Genomic DNA, 21,322 nt, shown 5'->3' with positions numbered 1-21,322 from the left:
ATGTCTGACAGGTATGTTTACATTTTTCTTTTCTCTCTGAAAAAGAGGGAGGGCGTGCACATGAGTGTGTGTGTGTGTGTGTGTGTGTGTGTGTGTGTGTGTGTGTGTGTATGTGTGTGTGTGTGTATGTGTGTGTGTGTGTAAGAAAGAGTGTGTGAGTGTGTCTATGTGTGTGCAGTTGCTCATGGAGGCCAGAAGATGGTATAAGATACCCTGGAGAAGGAGTTACAGGTGATTGTGAGTTTCCAAAGTAGGCTCTGGGAGCTGAACCTAGTCCTTTCCAAGAGTGGCACATACTCTTAACTGTTGAGCCACCTCTCAACCCCTTAGAAAACTTCTCTCTGCTGCAACCACTTCAAACAAGTCTACAATCTACTTTAATTGCTCACTAAGGATGTCAAGAGTCAACAGAAGGAGTATCTAATTCATGAAAAGAAAGAAGACCAAATCATGCTCCCTTGGGCTCATATGGAAATAAATCCATGGTTTTCTCTCAAATCTCCAGAAAGAGACTTTTGCATGTTGTAACATATTCCATCACAGAGCTCTAACAAGAAGTGTGTACACAAAAATCAAACATTGGCTAACTCTGCCCAAGTTATCCTCCCTTCATTCACTCCTTCCAGGACACAAAACAAGACCCACACAGGCATTTCACTGTCAGTCTCTGGAAAACAGGACACGGAGAATATGTTCTCTAATTTGCATATACCAACAAGCAATTCCAAAGCACCTTTCTGGAAATTTACATGGTCATCTGTAATTATGAAAAATAAAATCAAGGAAATAACTCTAGCAAAGAAAAAATCATAATGCCTGCAAAGGCCCAGAGCTGCTAGAAGCTAACACCTTGTCTAGCCACCATTGGTACAACACATTTTGCTTCCGATGTTGAAAAATCACCTTTCAAAAATCTGACCACAACTCTCATGGCAGATTTTATAAAGGAGTTCCTTTGTAATCCATTTCCCCCCATGGGGCCAGAGATTCATATATTTTGTTTGTTTCTAGAATATGCCTTGGAGGTGATTACCATAACTTAGGATAAAAAATGCCCTAAAAATAATAGGCAGTCATTGATTTAAGTCCTAGAGTCGTAAAAAAAAAAAATAGTTACTAAAAATGTAACTGTACATGAAGTATTGACAGAGTTATTCAAAGGATACACTGCCATAGAGTCTGGAGGTCTGCTGACCACCACCCCTAGGTAACAAGGAAACTTACCAAGCTAAATCGATTTTTGGCCAGAGCAATGAGCTCCTGGTCTCCTGGGGCACAGATGTTCAGCCCAATGGGCAGCAGTCGCTTCAGAGCTGCCACGATCAGAGATGTCTGCATGGAATACCGGTCCCCTTTGCGCTTCATTTTCTTTCTCTCTTGGTCAGAAACGGCTGCCTGTGGAACAAAGATGAATACTGGGATGCTCACCCACATTTCTTTTATTCTGATCTACCAATCTTCTTTAACCTAATCATGGTCCCCTCTTTCTTATTTTCTCCTGGTCCCTACTTTCAGGAATCCTAACCATTCTGAAAAGGTCATCTTTTCTTCTCAGCAATTTTTTTTTTTTTGCTTTTAGTTTTTATTCTTCCTACATCTTTACCATTAACTAATGGTATTTTATTCCCATGCAATTTTTAGATATTAGGACACATCATAATATTAGGAAGAAATTTCATATAGTAATTTCATACATAATATGCTTTCTAATTCTCAAGCTTAAATTTAAGTACAGAAAGCTTATTTTTGTTTGGATAAATGCTTTGCAATACACATGAATAAAAAGGATGTGTTTTACATAGTACAAACTATCTGGATTATTTATAAATTACCTATGTGGTTTATACATAACTATTATAAAATACATTTTCCTCTTTTATTATAGCTTCACTATATCACCTGAGAAACCAAGTGGTATACCAATCTCAGAGATTCAGAAATATTAAGGAGTGTTGGTGTGATCATGTTAAAACTGAACCTCAGGGTACATCAGCAGTCTACTATGACTCTTTTAAGGACTATGGAGGTGCCACAAGGGTATCTCAAATCCATCATAAGTTCTGATGGGCAGGGAGTAGTCTTCAAATAAAGAGATTAAGTCCTAAAATTATTAGAAAATAATTGACCCATATCCACTTCAAAGATATTGGATTTCTTTTGTAGCAATAATTTCAAACTGAACCAGTTCTATGACAATGACATATTGTGAAAGTTATACGGACCTGAGGGGAAAAAAAAACAAAGGGGATTTAAGCATGCAAGTGATTGGCATTACTTAAAAGAAGGTGGAATAGTCTAGTATCTTAGCCCAAACCTTTAATTCCAGCACTTGAGAAGCAGAGGTAGATGGATCTCTGCGAGTTTGAGGCCAGCCTGTTATACATAGTGAGTACTAGGACAACCAGAACTACACAGCAGGGCACTATCTCAAAAACAACAATCAAAACAAAGAAACAAAACAAAACATCAACAAAAAAAGGTAAAATAAGAAAAAGCCTGGCACTGAAAAACTTCTCAGCACTGTAAGAAGTAAGGCAGCTGCTGATTCGTTTTTTAAAGATTTCTATTTTATATGTATAGAGTTTTTGCCTGTATGTCTGTGCACATGTGTGTTTCAATCACAGAGGCCAGAAGATGGCATCAGATCCCCTAGGAGTAGTGTTACAGATGTTCATGAGCCACCATGTGGATAATGGGAATTGAACCTGGGTGAGCCACTGTGCTTAACTGCTGAGCCATCTCTCCAGTTCCAACAATTGATTCATTACGAAGGACTGGTATACAAAGTCATCATACTACAGTATATTATTCCACATATAGTTTTGCCCTATCAAATCTATAATTTTCTGAACATTAGAAGCAAAAATGGTTATAACCCAAAGAGATATACTTACTGTGTAGAACTCATTTTTTAAATATACCAACGTGTAAGAAATTATTCTTAGTAAGTTTACTGTCTACGAATCTGCAAGAACTTTATCCTTCATAGGTCATTTTTATGTCTCAGTATTTTACCACATCTGATTCAAACTAATAGTAGAAACTACCCAAATGGCATATATGTTTTTATGTCAGTAAGTAATATTATTGAACCAACCCAATTACCATTATGAACTTTCAAACAAACCTCTAAAATCTATCAACCCATAAAGGAACATTGAAATTGATGGTAAAATTTGATACCTTGGACATCTTGGATTTGGTGTCAGTGATGAGGAAGGACATGTTGTTGATTTCATTCTGCACCACAAAGTTCTGTTCTTCTCTTTTGAAGTTCTAAGAAGTTGCAAAGGAAAGTTCAGTTAAAACAGCTTAGAGAAAAACAATACAATCAGTGTTACACAGAAGTCCAGAGTTTCTTCAAGGACAGACACTTGTTTGTGACTGTTAGGTTAGGGACAACTGTTTTCAGAACTTTATGTGAGTATGATTGACTTTTTCCAATGCTGTGATGGAACTTAGAGCTTTGTCCTTACTAGGCAAGTGATCTATCATGGAGTACATTCCCTAGCCCTCTTACTTATTAGAAGATAAGTTCTCACTCCATAGCTCAAGCAGTCCATGAAATTGTAAGCCTCCTTCCTTCACTTTCTCAGGAGTTGGGATGACAGAACCATATACCATCAGACCCATCTTCCATAGGTATGTTTTGAAGCAGGATACGAAGTTTAGAAAGTTTAAGTCATAAAAATCATACATTACCAAATGACAGTATGAACACTCCATCCCCCAATTTAGCTGGGGAGTGGTTTATGCTGCCTCCTGGGATGAAGACAGTCTTTCAAGAGCACACACAACTCTGATACAACTTTCTATTCTGATAGTTAGTCTATATAATTCTAAAAATACCATAATATTATTTTATGTACTTTTAATTTAGAAACAGAATGGTTTAATAAATTGATTTTAAACATTTGGAAAAAATATCAATATATATAAACAAATTTGACTCTAAGATATATCAATATTTCTATTATTCAAAGTACCATTAAATGAGCCTGCTAAGAATAATAGAGACCTCATTCCAAAATATTCTTTAAGACAAAAATTTAAAGACACTTCATTGGTGTTTAAATGGTTGATGAGTGGATTACATATGTTAATTTTCCAGAAGTTTTTTTTTTTTTTTTTTGGTTTTTTCGAGACAGGGTTTCTCTGTGTAGCTTTGCGCCTTTCCTGGAACTCGCTTTGGAGACCAGGCTGGCCTCGAACTCACAGAGATCCGCCTGGCTCTGCCTCCCGAGTGCTGGGATTAAAGGTGTGCGCCACCACCGCCCGGCTCCAGAAGTTTTTAACTTGTTAAAGCATCTAATCTTGGATTCCTTCTATTTGTCCTCTTGGCAAATAAAAATTGGGTTACCCAAGGGAGAGGGGGAAAGGTAAAAGGCTGTCAGTTATCTCTGCTTTTTGCAGGTGAAGATGGGTTGATTTATCCTAGAATATACATTTTCCCCAAAATATCCCAAATAAGCTAAGGCATCCTTTAAAATGTATTGCACAAAATAAGGAATCATTCATTGGGCATGTTGGCACATGCCAATGGTCCCACAGAGGCAAGAGAATTATAAGTCCGAGGTCAGGCTAACTCCAAGGCCAGCTTAAAATATACAGGGAGGACCTGTGTCAAAATATCAAGGGTTGAGATCTACATCGGGGCAGATCCCTAGCCCAGCATACCCAAGCATAAAACAAACAATTAAAATATCTCATTTGATTTACTTAGAAGAGCAAAAACAACTTAAGAGAATTACCTAGGATGTCACAGATAACAGACATCAATTTGAATATGTACATATACATGTTTAAAAAGTCATTTTAAATCAGACATGTCCTAAAGGATCCAAGAATGTGTTCACTTAAGACTATCCAGGGCTACACGACACACTGTCTGAAAGAGGGGAGATATAAATACTCACCTTAATGTTTATACAGTACTATCAAAATTTTATCTTTAAAAGATAAATTACAGAGCTTAAAAGAGTCTGCATTTCCCTGAAGTCCTCAGAGTCATCTTCCTTCTGTTCTAAGCTATCAGGTGAATTCTAGGAGACAAACTCAAGAAATGCCATTCAGACAGTGACTCCAGGGTCCAAACAACTGGTCTACCTTTGCAAAGCCCTTATCACACATCAAACAGTAGATACTGTTGGCCAGCATTCTCTTACTTACATGGGATTTGGACCAGAAGATGAAGACTTCAGCCACCATGCGAAACAGCTCCTCTGCCTCTGGGTTGGGCTCCTTCAGCCACTTTGCCCTGGAACATATGATAAATAGAGTCTCAGTTAAAGTTAATTATGAAAAACAAAACATCTTCCCCAAAAATCCTTTCTACCAAAGCCTTTTTTTTCTTTAAGAGAGAGACAGAGTCCCTGGCTAGCCTTGAATTTGGTATATAAACCAGACTGGACTTAAACTCATAGAGATTTGCCTACTCTGCCTCTTCTAAATGTTGAGATTAAAGATGTGTGCTGTTATACCCAGTTTGTCAAAGCCAGCTTTATGGACCAAAGAATTCATAATGGTTGAAGGGTAACACTAACATTTAAAAACCTGTAAACATTGTAACTGTCCAACAGCTTTTTAAGAGAAAGAAATTAAAACTAAAAAGTTTAGTTTTATTTTGACAAATGGTTGCTTTATAATCCACATTCACACTTAATATAGAGTATGTTTTATGTATGTATACATATTATTTATATACTATATATAAAACAATTAAAGTGCATCTTTTCTGTATAATCTACAGACTTGCTCATTTATACCTCCAGTCTCTGCTGTAGAAAAAGAAACAGTGTAACAATAGATAAGTTACTTGCAAAGCACAGGAGGCTTTAGCAAACAATAAATACCCAGTGGTAAACTGAAGATGCCCAGTGAGAATTAATGTATGCATTAATGTTTTGTTATGTTAGAACCACAAACAAGCTTGTGGCCCAAGAGTCAGTGAACTAAGTACTCTGTATGAACAGATGAGCCAAGGAGGTCATGAAGGACTTGGGAGAGTGAGTCACTTTGGCACATTGTACCTGTTATAGTCCACAAATCGGATCAAGAGAGGGTAGAAGGCATAGAGATCCCTTGCCAGTGTGGTGAACTCATCTAAAATTAGCAACTCAGCCTCGGACATGTCCCCTCTGGCCTCGGCTTTCAGGTGGTCTTCCTCAGACACTACCATGGCAGCCTTTTTCTTTAGCTTTTCCATCAAGGGCAAGAAATGAGTTTTCAAGAGCTGAGGCTTCACCTTGTTGATGATAGGCTGTGAAAACACTATTTGGAAACAGAAATTAATACTCATCAATGGAAAACACCTATTAAATCAAGATGAGTTGTTGGTGTGATAATGGAGTGAGATCCCTACCTCTTCTCTTAGGGCTTACTTAAGGACAGAGCCCAGGTCTCTACCATTTTTCTAGCCACAAACCTAATTGCATAATTGATATTTAAATGTGATTACTGAATGTGCTTATTTTTAACAAAATTTGACAATTTAGAATAAAATAAAAAAGACTTGGAATCATATCTGAAATCTGTATTATCACACAAAAGCCCCAAACGGAAATGAGTCTTCCAGCTCTTTCATTTTTAGAAGATAAACACTCTCTGCAATATCATCATGCAAGACGTGAGGTTCCCTCATTTCATCCTAACCTCAGCTCATAGAAGGGTTAGATTACATACAGCACTGCTGTCCTAGTTAGCATTCAGTAATAGGCCTAGGCTTACACAAGCAAGTTTTAAGATGGATTTTTACCTTAAAAGTTATATAATGCATGCATATATACAGATACATACATACATTGAATAATAAATATGAGAGAAAGTTTTAAAATACACCTATTCAGATCACTAAAACCCTAGTATATTTCTCTTAGCTTTCATCAATAGATAAACCCATTAACTCATAGTATACATAGTTCATTCTGTGTTCCTTTAAAAATGTTGCTTTTTTTCTCTATATAATATAATGAGTATTTCCCAAGATACAAAACACTGCCAAATATTGAATGCTTGGAGAAAACGTAGTATTTTGGTAAGAGGATAAACAGAAACTATGTACCCCTGCTCCAGCTGTTGGGTATTTAGATTGCTTTCAGAATTTTTATATTTAATATTCCAAAATACTGCAAACTGTACAGGTTTTATTTGATCATCAATTTCTCAGCCTGATGTCATAGGAGAACAATACAAAGGTAGGTTGTTTCAAATCCAGCTTTATTTTTGTCTCTGTCTACATAACCATTATTGATGCTACCAATCACTGTTTCTTGTGCTTGTTAAATAGTCTTATATAGAAATAAATAATTCAGAGACTTGTTTGGAAGTATTAATTATGTAATGAGTACCTCTAATTGTCAATTCCATATAACCCAGAATCACCTGAGAAGAGGGTCTCAGTGAGGGATTGTCTACATTGGGTTGGCTGTTGGGCATGTCTGTGAGGGATTGCCTTAAATTAACTGATATGGAAGACCCAGCCCACTGCGGGTGACATCATTACCTAAGCAGGGGGTCTTGAACTACATAAGAGTGGAGAAATTGAGCTGAGTAACTCAAGCAAGTGATCGAGCATGCATGCATTTATTTATTTTTGCACTTGATGTATTTGACATGACTAGTACTTTAAGCTTCCGCCACTGTGATATCCTGCAAGTGATGTTAGCCCACAGTTCCAGATAAAATAAAATCTTTCTCTCAAAGGATGCTTTTTGTCGGGATATTTTATCACAGCAACAAAAGTGAGATGAGGGCAGGTAGAGAATGTCTGATCTTCTCTGTATCTTTTTAAACAGTGTAACAGGACTAAGCAATGAGAGTTTTGAGCACAGAAGAAATCATTAGTGATTACTGTGGGAAGTTTATAGCCGTCAATATTTCAAATCTTCTCTGGAAATAAAACAAATGGTAGTATGCGTTCTTTCTACTTCTTACCTGCTAAGCGTTTCATCCAGGCTCCTTCGTCAATCCCTAGGTTGTTGTAGATGATTTTGAGAATGTTACCCAGCAGTGTGTTCATGTGCTCTGAGTTGAGAGCTGTGCAGCACATCTCAGCTCTCTCTGGGTGGTTCTCAGGACCGTGTTCCCACCATCGTGACATATAGCTGCACAGCATGGGCAGTACAACCTCCATCATGTGTGGCATCTGAGTGTAACGGATACCTGACTCTGCCAGCTCTATAATCTCAGCCATGAGCTTCTCCAGGGATGGTATATTTGGGCAGACATCCTCCACATTTGCTGGTAAACTGAGAGCTGGAGAAATACAGATAAAATTGGATTGTGCTCAATGAAAAACAGGCACCATGTAGTAGACATGACTGTCTCAAGCAGATACCATATTTCATATTGAGCTTCAAAACTCAGCTAAACCTGGCCACCTTTCTCCTGGCATCTCTTCCTTTTATCTCGGCTGTCATTTCAAAATGCTTTCCTAATCCTAAGATCCTACCTTGCCGTCACTCTCTTAGGCTGGTAGACAGCTGCTCTGCCTACTCCACAGCAAATAAGAATTTCTCTCTCCCTCTTGCTCCTGGCACTCACCATTTTCAAGCCATCTCTGTGTGGCTTTATTCACCTTTATTCCCATTTTTTAGAGGAAGGAGATTCTGAGGTACTTCTCTTGCTACCTCTTATCTGAATGATTTTCCCACCACAGGCCCTTGCTCAGGTCTCTATTCCCAGCCTTTTCCTCTCTGGCTCCTGGACAGCCATATCTACAAATGGGCAAATGCCTCCAGAAGTTCTACTTCCTAGGTATAATTGTACAGAAACTAAACTCAGTTTTCCACCACATAGGAAAGTCATGACTTTACATCCATAGCTCACTGGTTGCTAGGTAGCCTTTCCCTTTTCTGAAAATGCCTCCTTCCTTATCATCACCATCTCCAGTCTCTGTGACTCTCTATTCAATACAGCACCATCCTTAACTCTTTTCTCCTTGTTAAATTAGATGTTGGCTTCTTTGAAGATTCATTTTAGCCCCTCTCTTCCTCCACTTACATATTTGTTTTGACGACTACATCCACTGCTACTGGCTTCTATTTGCTATGCCTAATCAATCCTTCAAAGTTTTATTTATTCATCTTTTTTTTTTCTGTCTAACCAGGACTTTTTTTTCAGGGTCCACTGAAACACAATGGGTTTAAACTTTTCACTTCCTCTCCAGCCTACTTAACTCAAAGAAGGTGTTATCCAATCAGTCATCCTGGATTGATACAGCTAAACCTTCCTCGGCTCACATCTGAGATGATTCTCCCTCCAGAAAATCTCATAACCACCCACTGCCTGTTCTTCCCAATGGGTATTGTCCGGTCACATCGTGCCTCGGGCTCTCAGCAGAGCTGAACTTTTACTCTCTTACTGCTGTCAGGATGGATGGCCACAGCACATGTTCTCTGCGGGGGGTAAATGAATCGTGTTTGCTGTTGGCTTCAGTTCCCACTCGTGGTTCCCCTCCTCTGTCTTTGCCGTCTTGCTTCATTGTCGGCTCACCTCTCCTGGGAGCTATCTCCAGTCAATGTGAAATGCTTGACATTTTCCCTAACGAACCGGAGTTTCTGTCTTCTCAATTTCAAGACTCATCCCGAGTTAGCTGTGTTAAGTCTTCCCAGGGGCTCTAGAATAACATTGCTTCCTGGTGCCCAGTAGTCTTTATTCTGAATTCTATCACCCATGTCTATCAGTCTCTGTCTGTACTATAAGCCAGAGCACCTCAAGGGAAGGAATCGAATCTTACTCATCTTTATATCATATCTCCTCTATTTATCATAACCTCACAAAATTGATTCTGAAATGATTGACTAATGAAATCATAAAATTTAATTCCCTTTCCTATGCAAATGAGGTGATAAAGAAACCTGCGCATGTAAATATTCTGCTTGCACAGCTCCTTATCTGTACAGAGGTAATAAATCCACTTTGTTCTTGATTCACAGCCAAATACTAATGATTCACAAAGCCTACAAAAGATGACTCTATATTATTACATAGAAAAATCAACAATTTGAACTTAACCATTTTCACTACTTACAAATATATAGAAATTATGTAAAAATATTCCTATTGCATATTCAATACATTTGCCTATAGTTTCATTTATTATATGAAGTGAGACTGACAAAATAGGCAAGTTAAATAATAATTATTCAGGTCATTACTTATTAGTAAGCTTCATTAAAAAAATCAAATACCCAAATACCCAACAGTGTATCTAGGTGACAGAGAATCAAGTTCACAGGTAGCTGCGCATACCAGGTTTTGAGGACATTCTAGGATTATTAGAAAGCAAGCAACATCCAAAGACTTAGGAAAAAACTCAAACAGGAAAGTTCCCACCAGAGGGCACCTGTGACATACTGAACCTTTAGAGCTGATCTTGACTATTCTGCGAGGCTGACTAGAAGAATAACTAGAGCCTACTCACTTTGCAATCAACCCAGCTCACATTCTAGTAGGTTTTTACAGGTAACTCTCTGAAATCATCAGCAAGGGAGGAAATGTCTTTTTCAGTTGGAATCATGAGCAAAAAATATGGCTATCTATGCAACAAACAATCAGATTCTCCTGCATGGGATACCATGTATGGACTTTGAGTCCATGACACACTGAATGTACACACAAACTCATGGATCTTAGGAAGACACACCTTATATCCAGGTGTAAACTAAAGTTGTTGGTTAAGTTTCTCAGAATTCCAATTTTAAGGTTGTTTTTTTTTTTAAGTGATAGAGGTCAAATCAGCTAACGAAAAAATTTAAAAGCACATGGATAGGATGAACAAGTTGTCATTTGACATTGGAATGAACAGTGTGGCATTCACACATACATTCATACATACACACATAAGCACACACACACACAAAATAAACATTAAAAATTTTAAAAACAATGAAAAGCATAAATTCATCAGTGAAATAAATAACGATATTGTAACCCTTCCTGACTTACTTGTAAGACAATTTAATAAGAAAGCAGATCAACCTACTTTCTTCATATTTGCTGATTATTTTGTCTTTCTCAGTAGGGTATTCATTTGTCTGTGGCTCGTTAACTTAGGAGCAATTAAACAAATTTTCCTTCAGAAACATTAGAAGAACCACACATTACAAAAGAATGTTGTTATAACACAAGAACAAAGATCCTCATAGATCATAAATTCAAGGGGATAATTAAAAATCACTGCATTATAGGAAACCTTCTATTTACTATCTATGCCTATACATGATCAAGCATACAAAAGATTAAAATTATGTGATGTTTAGCCCACATATGCATAAACTGCATCAAATTATGAACTACCCCATCTGTTAATCAAGGTAAGAAATCACCCCACCCTGCCCCTTGTAGCCAATTACTCCTCCTCCAGAATCCTGGAAAGGAAGCTCCTTTGGTAACCTGGGCTCATGAGCAACCCTATTAAGGCACACTGCTTCCTTACAAGATCACTACCTTGTACTTTCAGAAGTGAGAACTTCTGAATAAATGATATCACTATGCCAAGCACAAAATGCTACAGAAAAAAATATACACCATCTAGACGCAGCTTCATTTCTCAAAAAACAAGCATAGTTCTGTGTTACCTGCTCTCTCCCGTGAAGATCTGGTGTTGTAGATGGAGTAAATGTTATGTTTGTCCAGGTGGGTCTCCAAAAAGGCTATAGGGAAGGCACCAGCAAAGGCAGCTAGGCATTCTCCGAGTGCAGATCGTTGCCTACAAGTGCAAAATATTTATTGTTTCCAGCTGAATAACTGAAGAAGTTACATTAAAATTGGTAGATTTAACTTACAAGTGGGATACATAACTAAAATAAAAATTGAAAAATATTTTAAAGTAAAATAATGTAATATTTTATGTTAATTTAAGTCACATTTATAATATTTATATACTTCTTTTATGAAGTTTATAATATGCTTAAATGCTACAAAAAAACCCTGAAATCCAGTTTTGTATATTACAGGGGGGAAAAAAGAATTATATGCTTTGGTGACCAAATCTTGATCCATTGGATAAAAGCTAAATTGTCTATTAGCAATAACTTCAAAATCAGATTAACAAGACCAACAAATCACTCAAAATCTGAACTGCTTGCCTCTTCCTTTCTTCCCTTTCCTTTTTAAAATAAAACAAGGAGAAAATTTCTGCTACTGACTTAGTGGATTCAGAAGAGTAAAAAGTTGAAGTAATAATACTGACTATGATTTATGCAAATTTACCACATAAAAATAATTTAATCATAGCTATGAAATGTTAAAATACATTAAATGGATATCACCTGAAGCTGACTTATCATTTATAATAAGAAGAAATCAGAGTATGTCTCATTGATTGTGGACAGAGCTTAAAGTCTGATAATATCTCCTTTTATTAGTAATTTACTTAATTCATGGCTTTGTTGGAATCTTAAGTTGTTCATCAAAGAAAGACTGATAGGAAAGTTATTTAAGCACATTATAAACTTCCTAAAAGAAGTATATAAATATTATAAATGTGACTTAAATTAACATAAAATATTATGTTATTTTACTTTTAAATATTTTTCAATTTTTATTTTAGTTATGTGCATCTGTGTGTGGGTATGTGCTTGTAGGTGTAACTGCTCTCAGAGGCCAGTAGAGGGCGATGGGTCTCTTGGAGCTGGTGTAACAGGTGATGATGAGTCAATTGAAGTAGCCATTGGAAACAGAATTTGGGTCCTCTGCAAGAGCAATGTACTCTGCTGAGATCTCTCTAGCCCCTACACAATATTTCTTATTAGGTAGTTTAAATATCCCAGAAAATAAACATGCCCAGTCACTTAATGACAGAGATATTTTGTTTGTGGCTGAGAATTTTTATTAGTAAAGAGCTTTAAAAGTTGGGTCCTAAGTGATCTAATCTTGGGTATCTTGCTCTCTATATTGTGTGGTTACTCAACTGACAAGCACAATCTGCCATTATATTCATCAGTTCAGTTCTCTGTGGGTTCTGGCTTCTCCCAGCAGGTTCAAGACCCATGATGGTGGAAAATTATCTTTTTCACTGCTGCATCTCTATCCCTGCATCAGGCATTTAACTAATAATTAATAATCAAACAATAGCATGAAAAGGTAAATCTGAATAATGGAAAACCTAGAGAGGAAAACTAGAATTGATATTTGAATTTTTGCCTACTAAAAAAAGTATGATGTAAGCTTTTGACATTATAAAACTAAGGAGAAAAAACATGTATGAAGTAATTGACAAATGTCGCTAAACAAAAATCGAAAGTCCCCATGTATAAAAAACTACCTGCACATAATAGGCAAGAAAAGAAAATTCATAGAATTAAAAAATATGAGTGCCAAAGTAAACACCAAAGAAATAGGAAGCAAGGAAAAATTAAGAAAATGTCTTTGAGGATAAAATTGAGATTCTGCTGCTAAGTCTTCAGAGCTAAAACAGAGGAGAACTGAGCATGTGGGTCTTTAAGGGTGAGTATAAACCAAACCAATTTTGTGAAAAGATAATGATGAGTCATAGCTATTTCACATATGAATGCTTTTAGCCATGAATTTCTAAATTTGGGGATTATTATTGGTTAGGAAAATAATCACAAATAGACACCACTTAAAGCTTTGGGAGCAGGTCAAACGCTGATGTGCAGACTTAGTTTCCCTGTCAACAGCATTTGACAGTGGTGAATCACTTCTGTCTGGAATGTGAGAAAATGAAGCTGGCTTAAGTGAGCTTCTAGCTTATTTGATATATTTTTGGATGGATGGGTGGGTGGGGCAGGCATGTAGGAACACATCTGGAGACCAGAGGTCAACATTGAGTTACTTCAATCACTCTCCATCCTAGTTTTTGCACCTGGAGCCCACTGATTCATCTACACTGGGCTGTCGTCAATCAAGCTCCGAGGATTCTCCTGCCTCTGGCCCTTAGCCTGCAGATTGCAAACTAAGCGCTGCCATGTTGGGCTCTTTAGATGAATGTTGTGGGTCTAAACAGGGATCTTCACTCCATAAGCCCTTTAGTTTGTCTTTCTGATACAAAGTAATAATGCTCGCAGACACCCCTCCTAAGCCTTACAAGCTCTAAGTTTAAATTTTATATACTATGCTGCTATGTAAAAATATAGTAATTCTTAACTTAAAAACTGTCTAATTCCTCTAGAGAAACTGGACAGATTAATCAGGGTTGCTTCAAAGGTAAGAAACATGTATAAAACAAAGAGTTTTGGGGTGCAGTTGTCCTCAGCACTAGGCTGTTTTTAGCTCTTACCTTTCCACGTAGATGCTCTTGCTCGTTCCCAAGGCATACAAGCTGGTCAGAATTCTGTAACAAGACACCTGAACATCCTCCACTGAGAACAAAGAGAGTCTCCATTGAGAAGTGAACACTTACATGACAGATAAGCCTGAGAAAGTTTAGGCTGAACCCAGAATTTGTCATTAAACTCATTCTAATGTTTGAAACTTTGGAAAATGCAAAATAAGAACACATTTACAAAGTAAAGCATAAAAGCTTCTTTGAAAAATTCTTTAAAACACTTTAAAGAATGTGTTGTGATTATCTTGATCAGTGGTTCTCAACCTTCCTAATGCTGTGACCCTTGAATACAGTTCCTCAGGTTGTGGTAACCCCCACCATAAAATTATTTTTGTTGCTACTTCACAGCTGTAATTTTGCTACTGTTACACATCATAATGTAAGTATCTGATAGGCATGATATCTGTTATGCACCCTGTGTTAAAGGGTCCTTCATTCGGAAAGGGGTCACGAGCCACAGGTTGAAAACAACTGATCTATAACATCCTCAGAAACATTTTTAATAGTCTCTCTGTGTGTTAAAGGAAAGGACTTGCCCAAGAACAAAAGAAAGCACAAGACTATCTGGAAGGACAAGGGATTTATAAACATATTGAGTATTGTTATGGGGAGAAATAAATATTTTATCTTCTATGAAGGTTTGCTTGGAAAAGGTCTTCTAGTTCACCCCATGTTAAATATAATAACTGTCTGCTACCATAACTCACAAATGATATCCCTAGTGCTCTGACATTCAGATATAAGTTTCTCCAGGAGATTTTTTAAATTATTTTTTAATTAGGAATATTCTTCTCTGCCTGTCTGTGAGTACGTGTATGTTAGTTCAGGTATCTGCAGAGGCCAGAAGCCTGGATCCTCCTAGAGTTGGATTTACAGGGGGGTGTGGGCCATCTGAAGTATATTTTGGGAACCACATGTACTGCAAGAACAATATATACTACTAATCAGAGAACCATCTTTCCATCCCCTTCCTACAGTATTTGATGTTAGAAAAACCAAACAAAGAATCTAGTAAAAATATCTTTAAATCATTGAATAATACATGCTTAAAAGGCAAAGAAATCTAAGAAATGTGACTTTCCAATTCCAACCCTGCTGCCATGCCAGGTGGGATATACCACCAACAGAAGAAATTATCTTTGCTATCAGACCTACTTCCTTCTATACTCTGGGCCACAGCAATGTTCCCACTGGTGAAAATTAAGGTTTTGCCAATGCTAGCAGAAGAGCCACTGAACCTCACAGTGGTTTCACATTGCACTGTCCATCATCTGGGAAACCTATACTATGAAAGTCTCCGAAAGTGTGTCAGCTCCCCCAAAGCTCCTTGCGCATCCCATGTCACTATGAACAGACCTACAAAACATCAGGACAACTCAAGTGTTAATTTTCCACGTAACTTTGGGTATTCTGAGGACAATTTTTAAAAAGAACTTAAGAGTTCCGGCTCCAAACCAGCTAATTAAATATCTCTCAGAATCACACTCAAGCCTATCAACAGTTATTTGTGCTTGTCATAGTCCAGTGTTCTAGATGCTGCATTTGGCTCAGTACATTTCATATTATTTGATGGACTAACTCATAGTCCAGTCAGCAATCTGTGTTAGACTCAAAACTGATTTGAAAACATTTAATGTGGCATGGCTCTGTGTTCCAAATCTATTGAAAGTAAATATTTGAAAGGTGCAATGGATTCATGGAATTTGGTGGAACCTGAGCTTCAAAAGTGCAGAAGATATAAGCTAAAATGGTAACTTTACTCCAGGGCCATGTGAGGCACAGACCTGTCCCTGTATGAATGGTTTCTCTAACTAGTACACTCATCTATGCTGTTCTGTAATAATAAAAGCATCTGCATGCAGAAGCATGTTGGGATGACCCTGATGATGCTAGTTCAAAAGTCAGCTCATAAGGACCAGATTTACATACATATCAGATCTTCTCCAAACTGATGCTGGCCAATGTGTTCAAACAGGGATGAGAGCATGGGCAACAGTGCCACGGTGGTATAGTTGATGATCTGAGTCACCCCTTTGGGCTGGCTCCGGGTGTGAGTAAACTGGCCCTGCTTAAGATTTTCCATTGTCTTTTCCAGATCCTCTGCTGCATTGTCCAGAAAGGCCCTGAGAGCACTTTTCACACTGTCCAGGCCCGTCTTCATCACAGTCCTGGGAAATCAAGAAGGAAGAGATTGGACCTTCTGACAGCAAGAAATCAAAGGAGAAAATCTGTGCCCCTCCCCATTATGCTATCTTTCTACTACTACAGTATCCATAACACATTTAACTTTTCAAAAATTTTATTGGCATACATTAATTTATAAAATAATGGTTTTGTTATAACATTTTCACGTATGCACATAATCTATTTTAATCATATTCACCTCTAATTACCTTCTCTTGTTCTCCTCCCACTGAATCCTCCCTCTTTCCAGAGAGTTCTACTTCCATGTCTTTGTGTATGTGTGCTCACATAAGTGCATGCATATGACCAGGTGGTGAACCAATGAGTCTATAAAGGGTTACTTACCCGGGCACAGGAAAGAGGTTATTTACAAGTGCTCGGGCAACTTAGCAGTGACTACACCAATAAGGAAAATGTCTCCCCCATCCCTAGAAACTATTAGCTGCCTATACATCTTCAAGGAAGGGAGGGCCTTAGCAGCTCCCTCCTCCCTTAGCAACTGTTAACTTCATTTTTATATCAAATCTAAAATAAGTCTTCTACATATCTGAAGTTACAGGAATGCTGCTTTGGCCAGTCACTTTTCACAAATGACCTCACTGCTGATGTCAGTAAGGACCGGGAACACAATAATGCTTTAGGATTTCTGTTAGTGGTCTGGGATTTCATAGTCAACACAACAGCAACTTTCAGCCAGTTGGCTAATCCTATATCCAACAACACAAGGACACCTTCTGAGGCAACAGGCATGAAGGAAACACCATCTGAGGTGAGCAGTGACAATGCTAAAACACTTCCAAGGGCAGCAGGTGCAACCTTATCTAAAAAAGCCAGTGAAGGCTTGGCTTTCTGAAGAAGTGACAACCCAGTCCACTGCTCCTGGAAGGGAATGGATGTGTAAACTCCATCTCCTTTATGTATTACAGTGATACCCCCAGAAAAGTTTAAACATAAGGTTGCAGTCAAGGAATGTCACAGAATAGTCCCTATAAGAGATATGAAGTGGTCAAATTTGTATTTATAGATTGAACTAAATTGATTGTTAAAAGGCAGCATCGATCATGCTAAACAATGTTGTACTTGTGCAACATTCCTGGTTTGTGGAACAGAATAGCTAGCACACTGACTTGGGGTTCAGTTGGCCTATATACATCCTGTCCTGTCTTAGACATCACTTCACTCAAGGAAGATGAATCTCTCTAGCTTTTCACAAAAGCAGGTATCATCATGAATGTTGAGCACAGGCACCACCCTTGGGAGCTAAACAGGTTCCTCAAATTGTCCGGCTGCTATTGCTCTTCATAAGGTGCATTCCTAATTGATAACTCAGTTACAAAATCAGCTGCTAGAGAAATGCTGTGAAGATTAAATAACCTTAGGGTTGTAAAAACGAAGCGTGGCTGTATCAATAATTTACAAGGTTTCTTTTCAGTTGTGCCAAAGTGTTCATGAAATCACCAAAATAAAAACAAGACATGTGGTCCCATTTAAATGTTCTTGTATGTCAGAACCTTATCAATTCATTAGACAAAACTGTGCCTAGTTACCTTGCATCCAACGTCTGACCCAGAATATGAAGACAGTTCACAATTGAAGTAGCATCATTCCCTGAAGGGGAAACAAAACACTTCATAAATTGCCTTCAGAATTTCTTAGCCTTCTCCTGCCCTATTAACACATGTGCTGCAAACATTGGTTAATTCACACAATTCAATCATAACTTAATGAAAAAGACTTTTGAAGACTCAAGTTGGAAATCATGCAGTTTCTCTGCTTAAAAGTGGTTATGCAAATGTAAGTAGACAAGCGGCGGAGCATGTCTTACCAGACAGCAGACATGCTCCAGAAGCATTCGAAAGCATCGCACGAAACTAAAGGAATTTTTGCTGAACTCCTCAGATACGTTCCTCTCCCCACACTAATGCACTGTAATACATACAGTATGCAAACTTTTAAAGTCACCACATATCTTTCTGAAGTGAGATGAACCAAACTTCTACACGTTTTAATTCTATTTTAATTACTTCAGGAGTCTCTGCTTTCTTACTTCATTCAATGGCCTCAGTGAGAATTAATATGCCTGAATTCTGATGTGGTAAAGTGGATTGATTTATCCAAACTTTGTTGGTCTTTGGCTAAAAGGGAAGCAACAAATAAATTCATTTTTAACATATAAAACTAGAGATTGGAGAAGCTAAATGGAACTCTTGTTTTTAAAGCATTTTTTTTAATTATGTGTATGTGTATGTGGTTATGTACACATAAGCAAGCCAGAAGAAAGTGTCAGATGCCCTTGAGCTGGAGCTATAGGTGGCTGTGAGCTGCCTGAGGTGGGTGCTGAGAACTGAATCTGAGTCCTCTGCAAGAGTAGTACATGCTCTTAACCACTGAGCCATCTCTCCAGAACCTTAAACAGAACTCCTTTGCATTACTCAGAACGTAATTTTTAAAAACAATGAGATTCGGGCATTTTGTTTGCCATTTTGTATATAAAGTACAAAATTATGAGTGACATAAACAGTGTGTGTATGTGTGTGCATGTGTGTGTAATGCTCAGTGATGGGTATTTTAAAAATAAATAAATAAATAAAAATGATGACTCCATTAACAAATAATTTGACTACCAAAATGTGTTTAAGCCATATCAGTCTTTGTTCTATACTTTCATCACACACACACACACACACACACACACACACACACACACACACACACACATACACATACACATACTCGATCTTTAGGACAATGAGTCATGATTCAGTGTAAGTTTTTGTAACACCTGTATGTTATCTTCTTTAGACAAAAACACATCTCAAAATAGCCCACTTACATATACGTGGGTAATCATCCCAAACAGGAGCAGGCCAGTTTAGACACATTGTAAGACAAAAGACACTCTCAGTTCTAGACAGATACTGTCCTCAGAGATGCTTGGGGCTTTAAAGGGATTTCTTATTCATTGTCTCTACCATGCCCAACAAGCCCAGCACAACCTGAGCCTTTTAAGGATAAAATACACAGACTAATTTTCTGATACCTCCTGATGGCAGATAGCAGTAATTATTCAAATACACAAGGGATTTTGATGGGAGACATCAAACTATCAATGCAAATCTAATCTTCTAACAGCCAGGGAGAGATTACAAGAAAAATTTTCTCTGAATTAGGTCACTTAGCTTTTAGTTTGGAAACTTGTCCAAATATAAATTCAAGGTTTGTGCACTAGCGAAAATTAAGTATCCTCAACTGGAAAACAGAAAAATTCCATAAAACAAGTAGCTTCCTTTTAAACATCTGATATTTATGCTGCGCCAATATCCTCCCAGCTTACACTGTGGTGAACTGCAGTGATATTGTAGGTTCAGATTTAGGGCCACTATGAGGTGAAACCAAAAGAATTCTTGGACAGTTTGCTTGTCATGTACAAAATGCTGGCTTCATAAGCATTTCTGGACGTTTCCATGTCAAAAGTTTGATACATTCTCCACTGTCTCAGAGAAGTATCTTGGGGGACTGAGTGTCTTACTAGGAAAAACTTACATTTTTTTTCCTTAATAATTTTCAAAAAATAAAAACAAAATTAAATGTTGTGTTATTTGAATGCAAAAAGAAAAAAAAAGCTCTTGCAATTTACAGCACTTACTATTTTGAATGTCTGTTATCTTTCTTCTCTATTAAGACCCTGGGCTCCTTGAGAGCAGGATCTGATTGGTTCATTCATCCCTTCACTTGTCAGGTATTTTTAAAAGGTTATCATGTTCCAAGCTTCCTGCTGAGCCCCATAAAGACAAATGGAAGCCAGAAGGGCAGGAATCTACTGCATTTAGTGGGGATTAAGAAGGCAAGTGTTAGGTGTGGGGAATCTCATCCCACAGAGTAATTCAGCACCAAAGACCCTGAATGAAAAGGGACATGACACACGGCAGAGATAGAGAGTTTGCAGGAAAGCTGAGGTAGCATAGTAAGCAAGGAAAAACATGATGACGAGAACGGATGGAGTGGCACATGAGGAAGCCAGCACACAGGACTTGCATGCTCGGGTTATTCTACAGGAATGAAAGGCACTGGGCATGCAGGAGTAGGATAGGAGGCTGTTGTCTAAGGAAGACATGACCGCATGGGGCACAGAGTGGGAAGAGGGAATTCAGAGAGAATGGGTTCTTTGGTCCGGGAGTAGCACAGGTAAAAGTGTTTGTAGATTGACTTCAGTGTAACAACAGAAAGAAAATTCATTTCTCCATCTTCACATCCTAAGATACTGTCTCACACACAGCAGACACACAATGACCACATATTCAATGATGCATTTGAAGCACAGTTTTTTTCTTTGTGTTGCAAACAATGCCCTTAACAGACATTTCAGGCACAACTCTGTGACATCATCGCTGAGGTGGTTCTGCCTTCACATCCTGCACCCTCTACCAATGACAAAAGGGCTTAATATCATGGGTAAGCTTGGGGATGCTCTGGTTGTCTTAAAGTTAGCAAACAGAATTCCTATCTAGGAAAGTGGAGAGTATTAATAAGAATAAAAACAATATTTTTTTAGCCAACACTGGGCTCTTAGAATGGCAAGTGAGGTCCTCTGTCTTGTCAAAGTGTCTAAGTGTTATTCCCATCCCAACTGAATTTCCAGAATTCATGTGTGCACCAGCTTAGAGAGTCAAGCAAACACTTCAGAGTTCAAATGGGAAAGCATGGATTTAAGCAAGGTGGCATTTTCTTTCTTTCTTCACCACCCCACCTCACAAAATAGCCTGCTCTGTTCACCAAACCTCTACAGTGAAAACACCCATCCTTGGAAAAAGTCTCTTTACCATTTTCCCACATAATGTGAAATGCTTT

The 21,322-nt window shown here is 37.9% G+C and overlaps 1 protein-coding gene across 1 annotated transcript in view; it reads right to left on the bottom strand.

Moving 5' to 3' along the window:
- Ryr2 (ryanodine receptor 2) overlaps window positions 1-21,322 on the bottom strand; it is a 594,119-nt gene that overhangs the window by 108,164 nt on the left and 464,633 nt on the right. The window contains 9 exon segments of the mRNA XM_052728780.1: window positions 1,225-1,395; window positions 3,184-3,276; window positions 5,170-5,257; window positions 6,030-6,270; window positions 7,933-8,253; window positions 11,580-11,710; window positions 14,243-14,324; window positions 16,220-16,458; window positions 18,022-18,082. Of these exon segments, the coding sequence (XP_052584740.1) occupies window positions 1,225-1,395; window positions 3,184-3,276; window positions 5,170-5,257; window positions 6,030-6,270; window positions 7,933-8,253; window positions 11,580-11,710; window positions 14,243-14,324; window positions 16,220-16,458; window positions 18,022-18,082 (1,427 nt within the window).

The sequence above is a fragment of the Peromyscus californicus genome, unplaced genomic scaffold, assembly GCF_007827085.1.
Source record: "Peromyscus californicus insignis strain IS unplaced genomic scaffold, ASM782708v3 Scaffold_8__1_contigs__length_139910024, whole genome shotgun sequence".
Taxonomy (NCBI): domain Eukaryota; kingdom Metazoa; phylum Chordata; class Mammalia; order Rodentia; family Cricetidae; genus Peromyscus; species Peromyscus californicus.
This window is presented reverse-complemented; position numbering and strand designations above follow the sequence as displayed.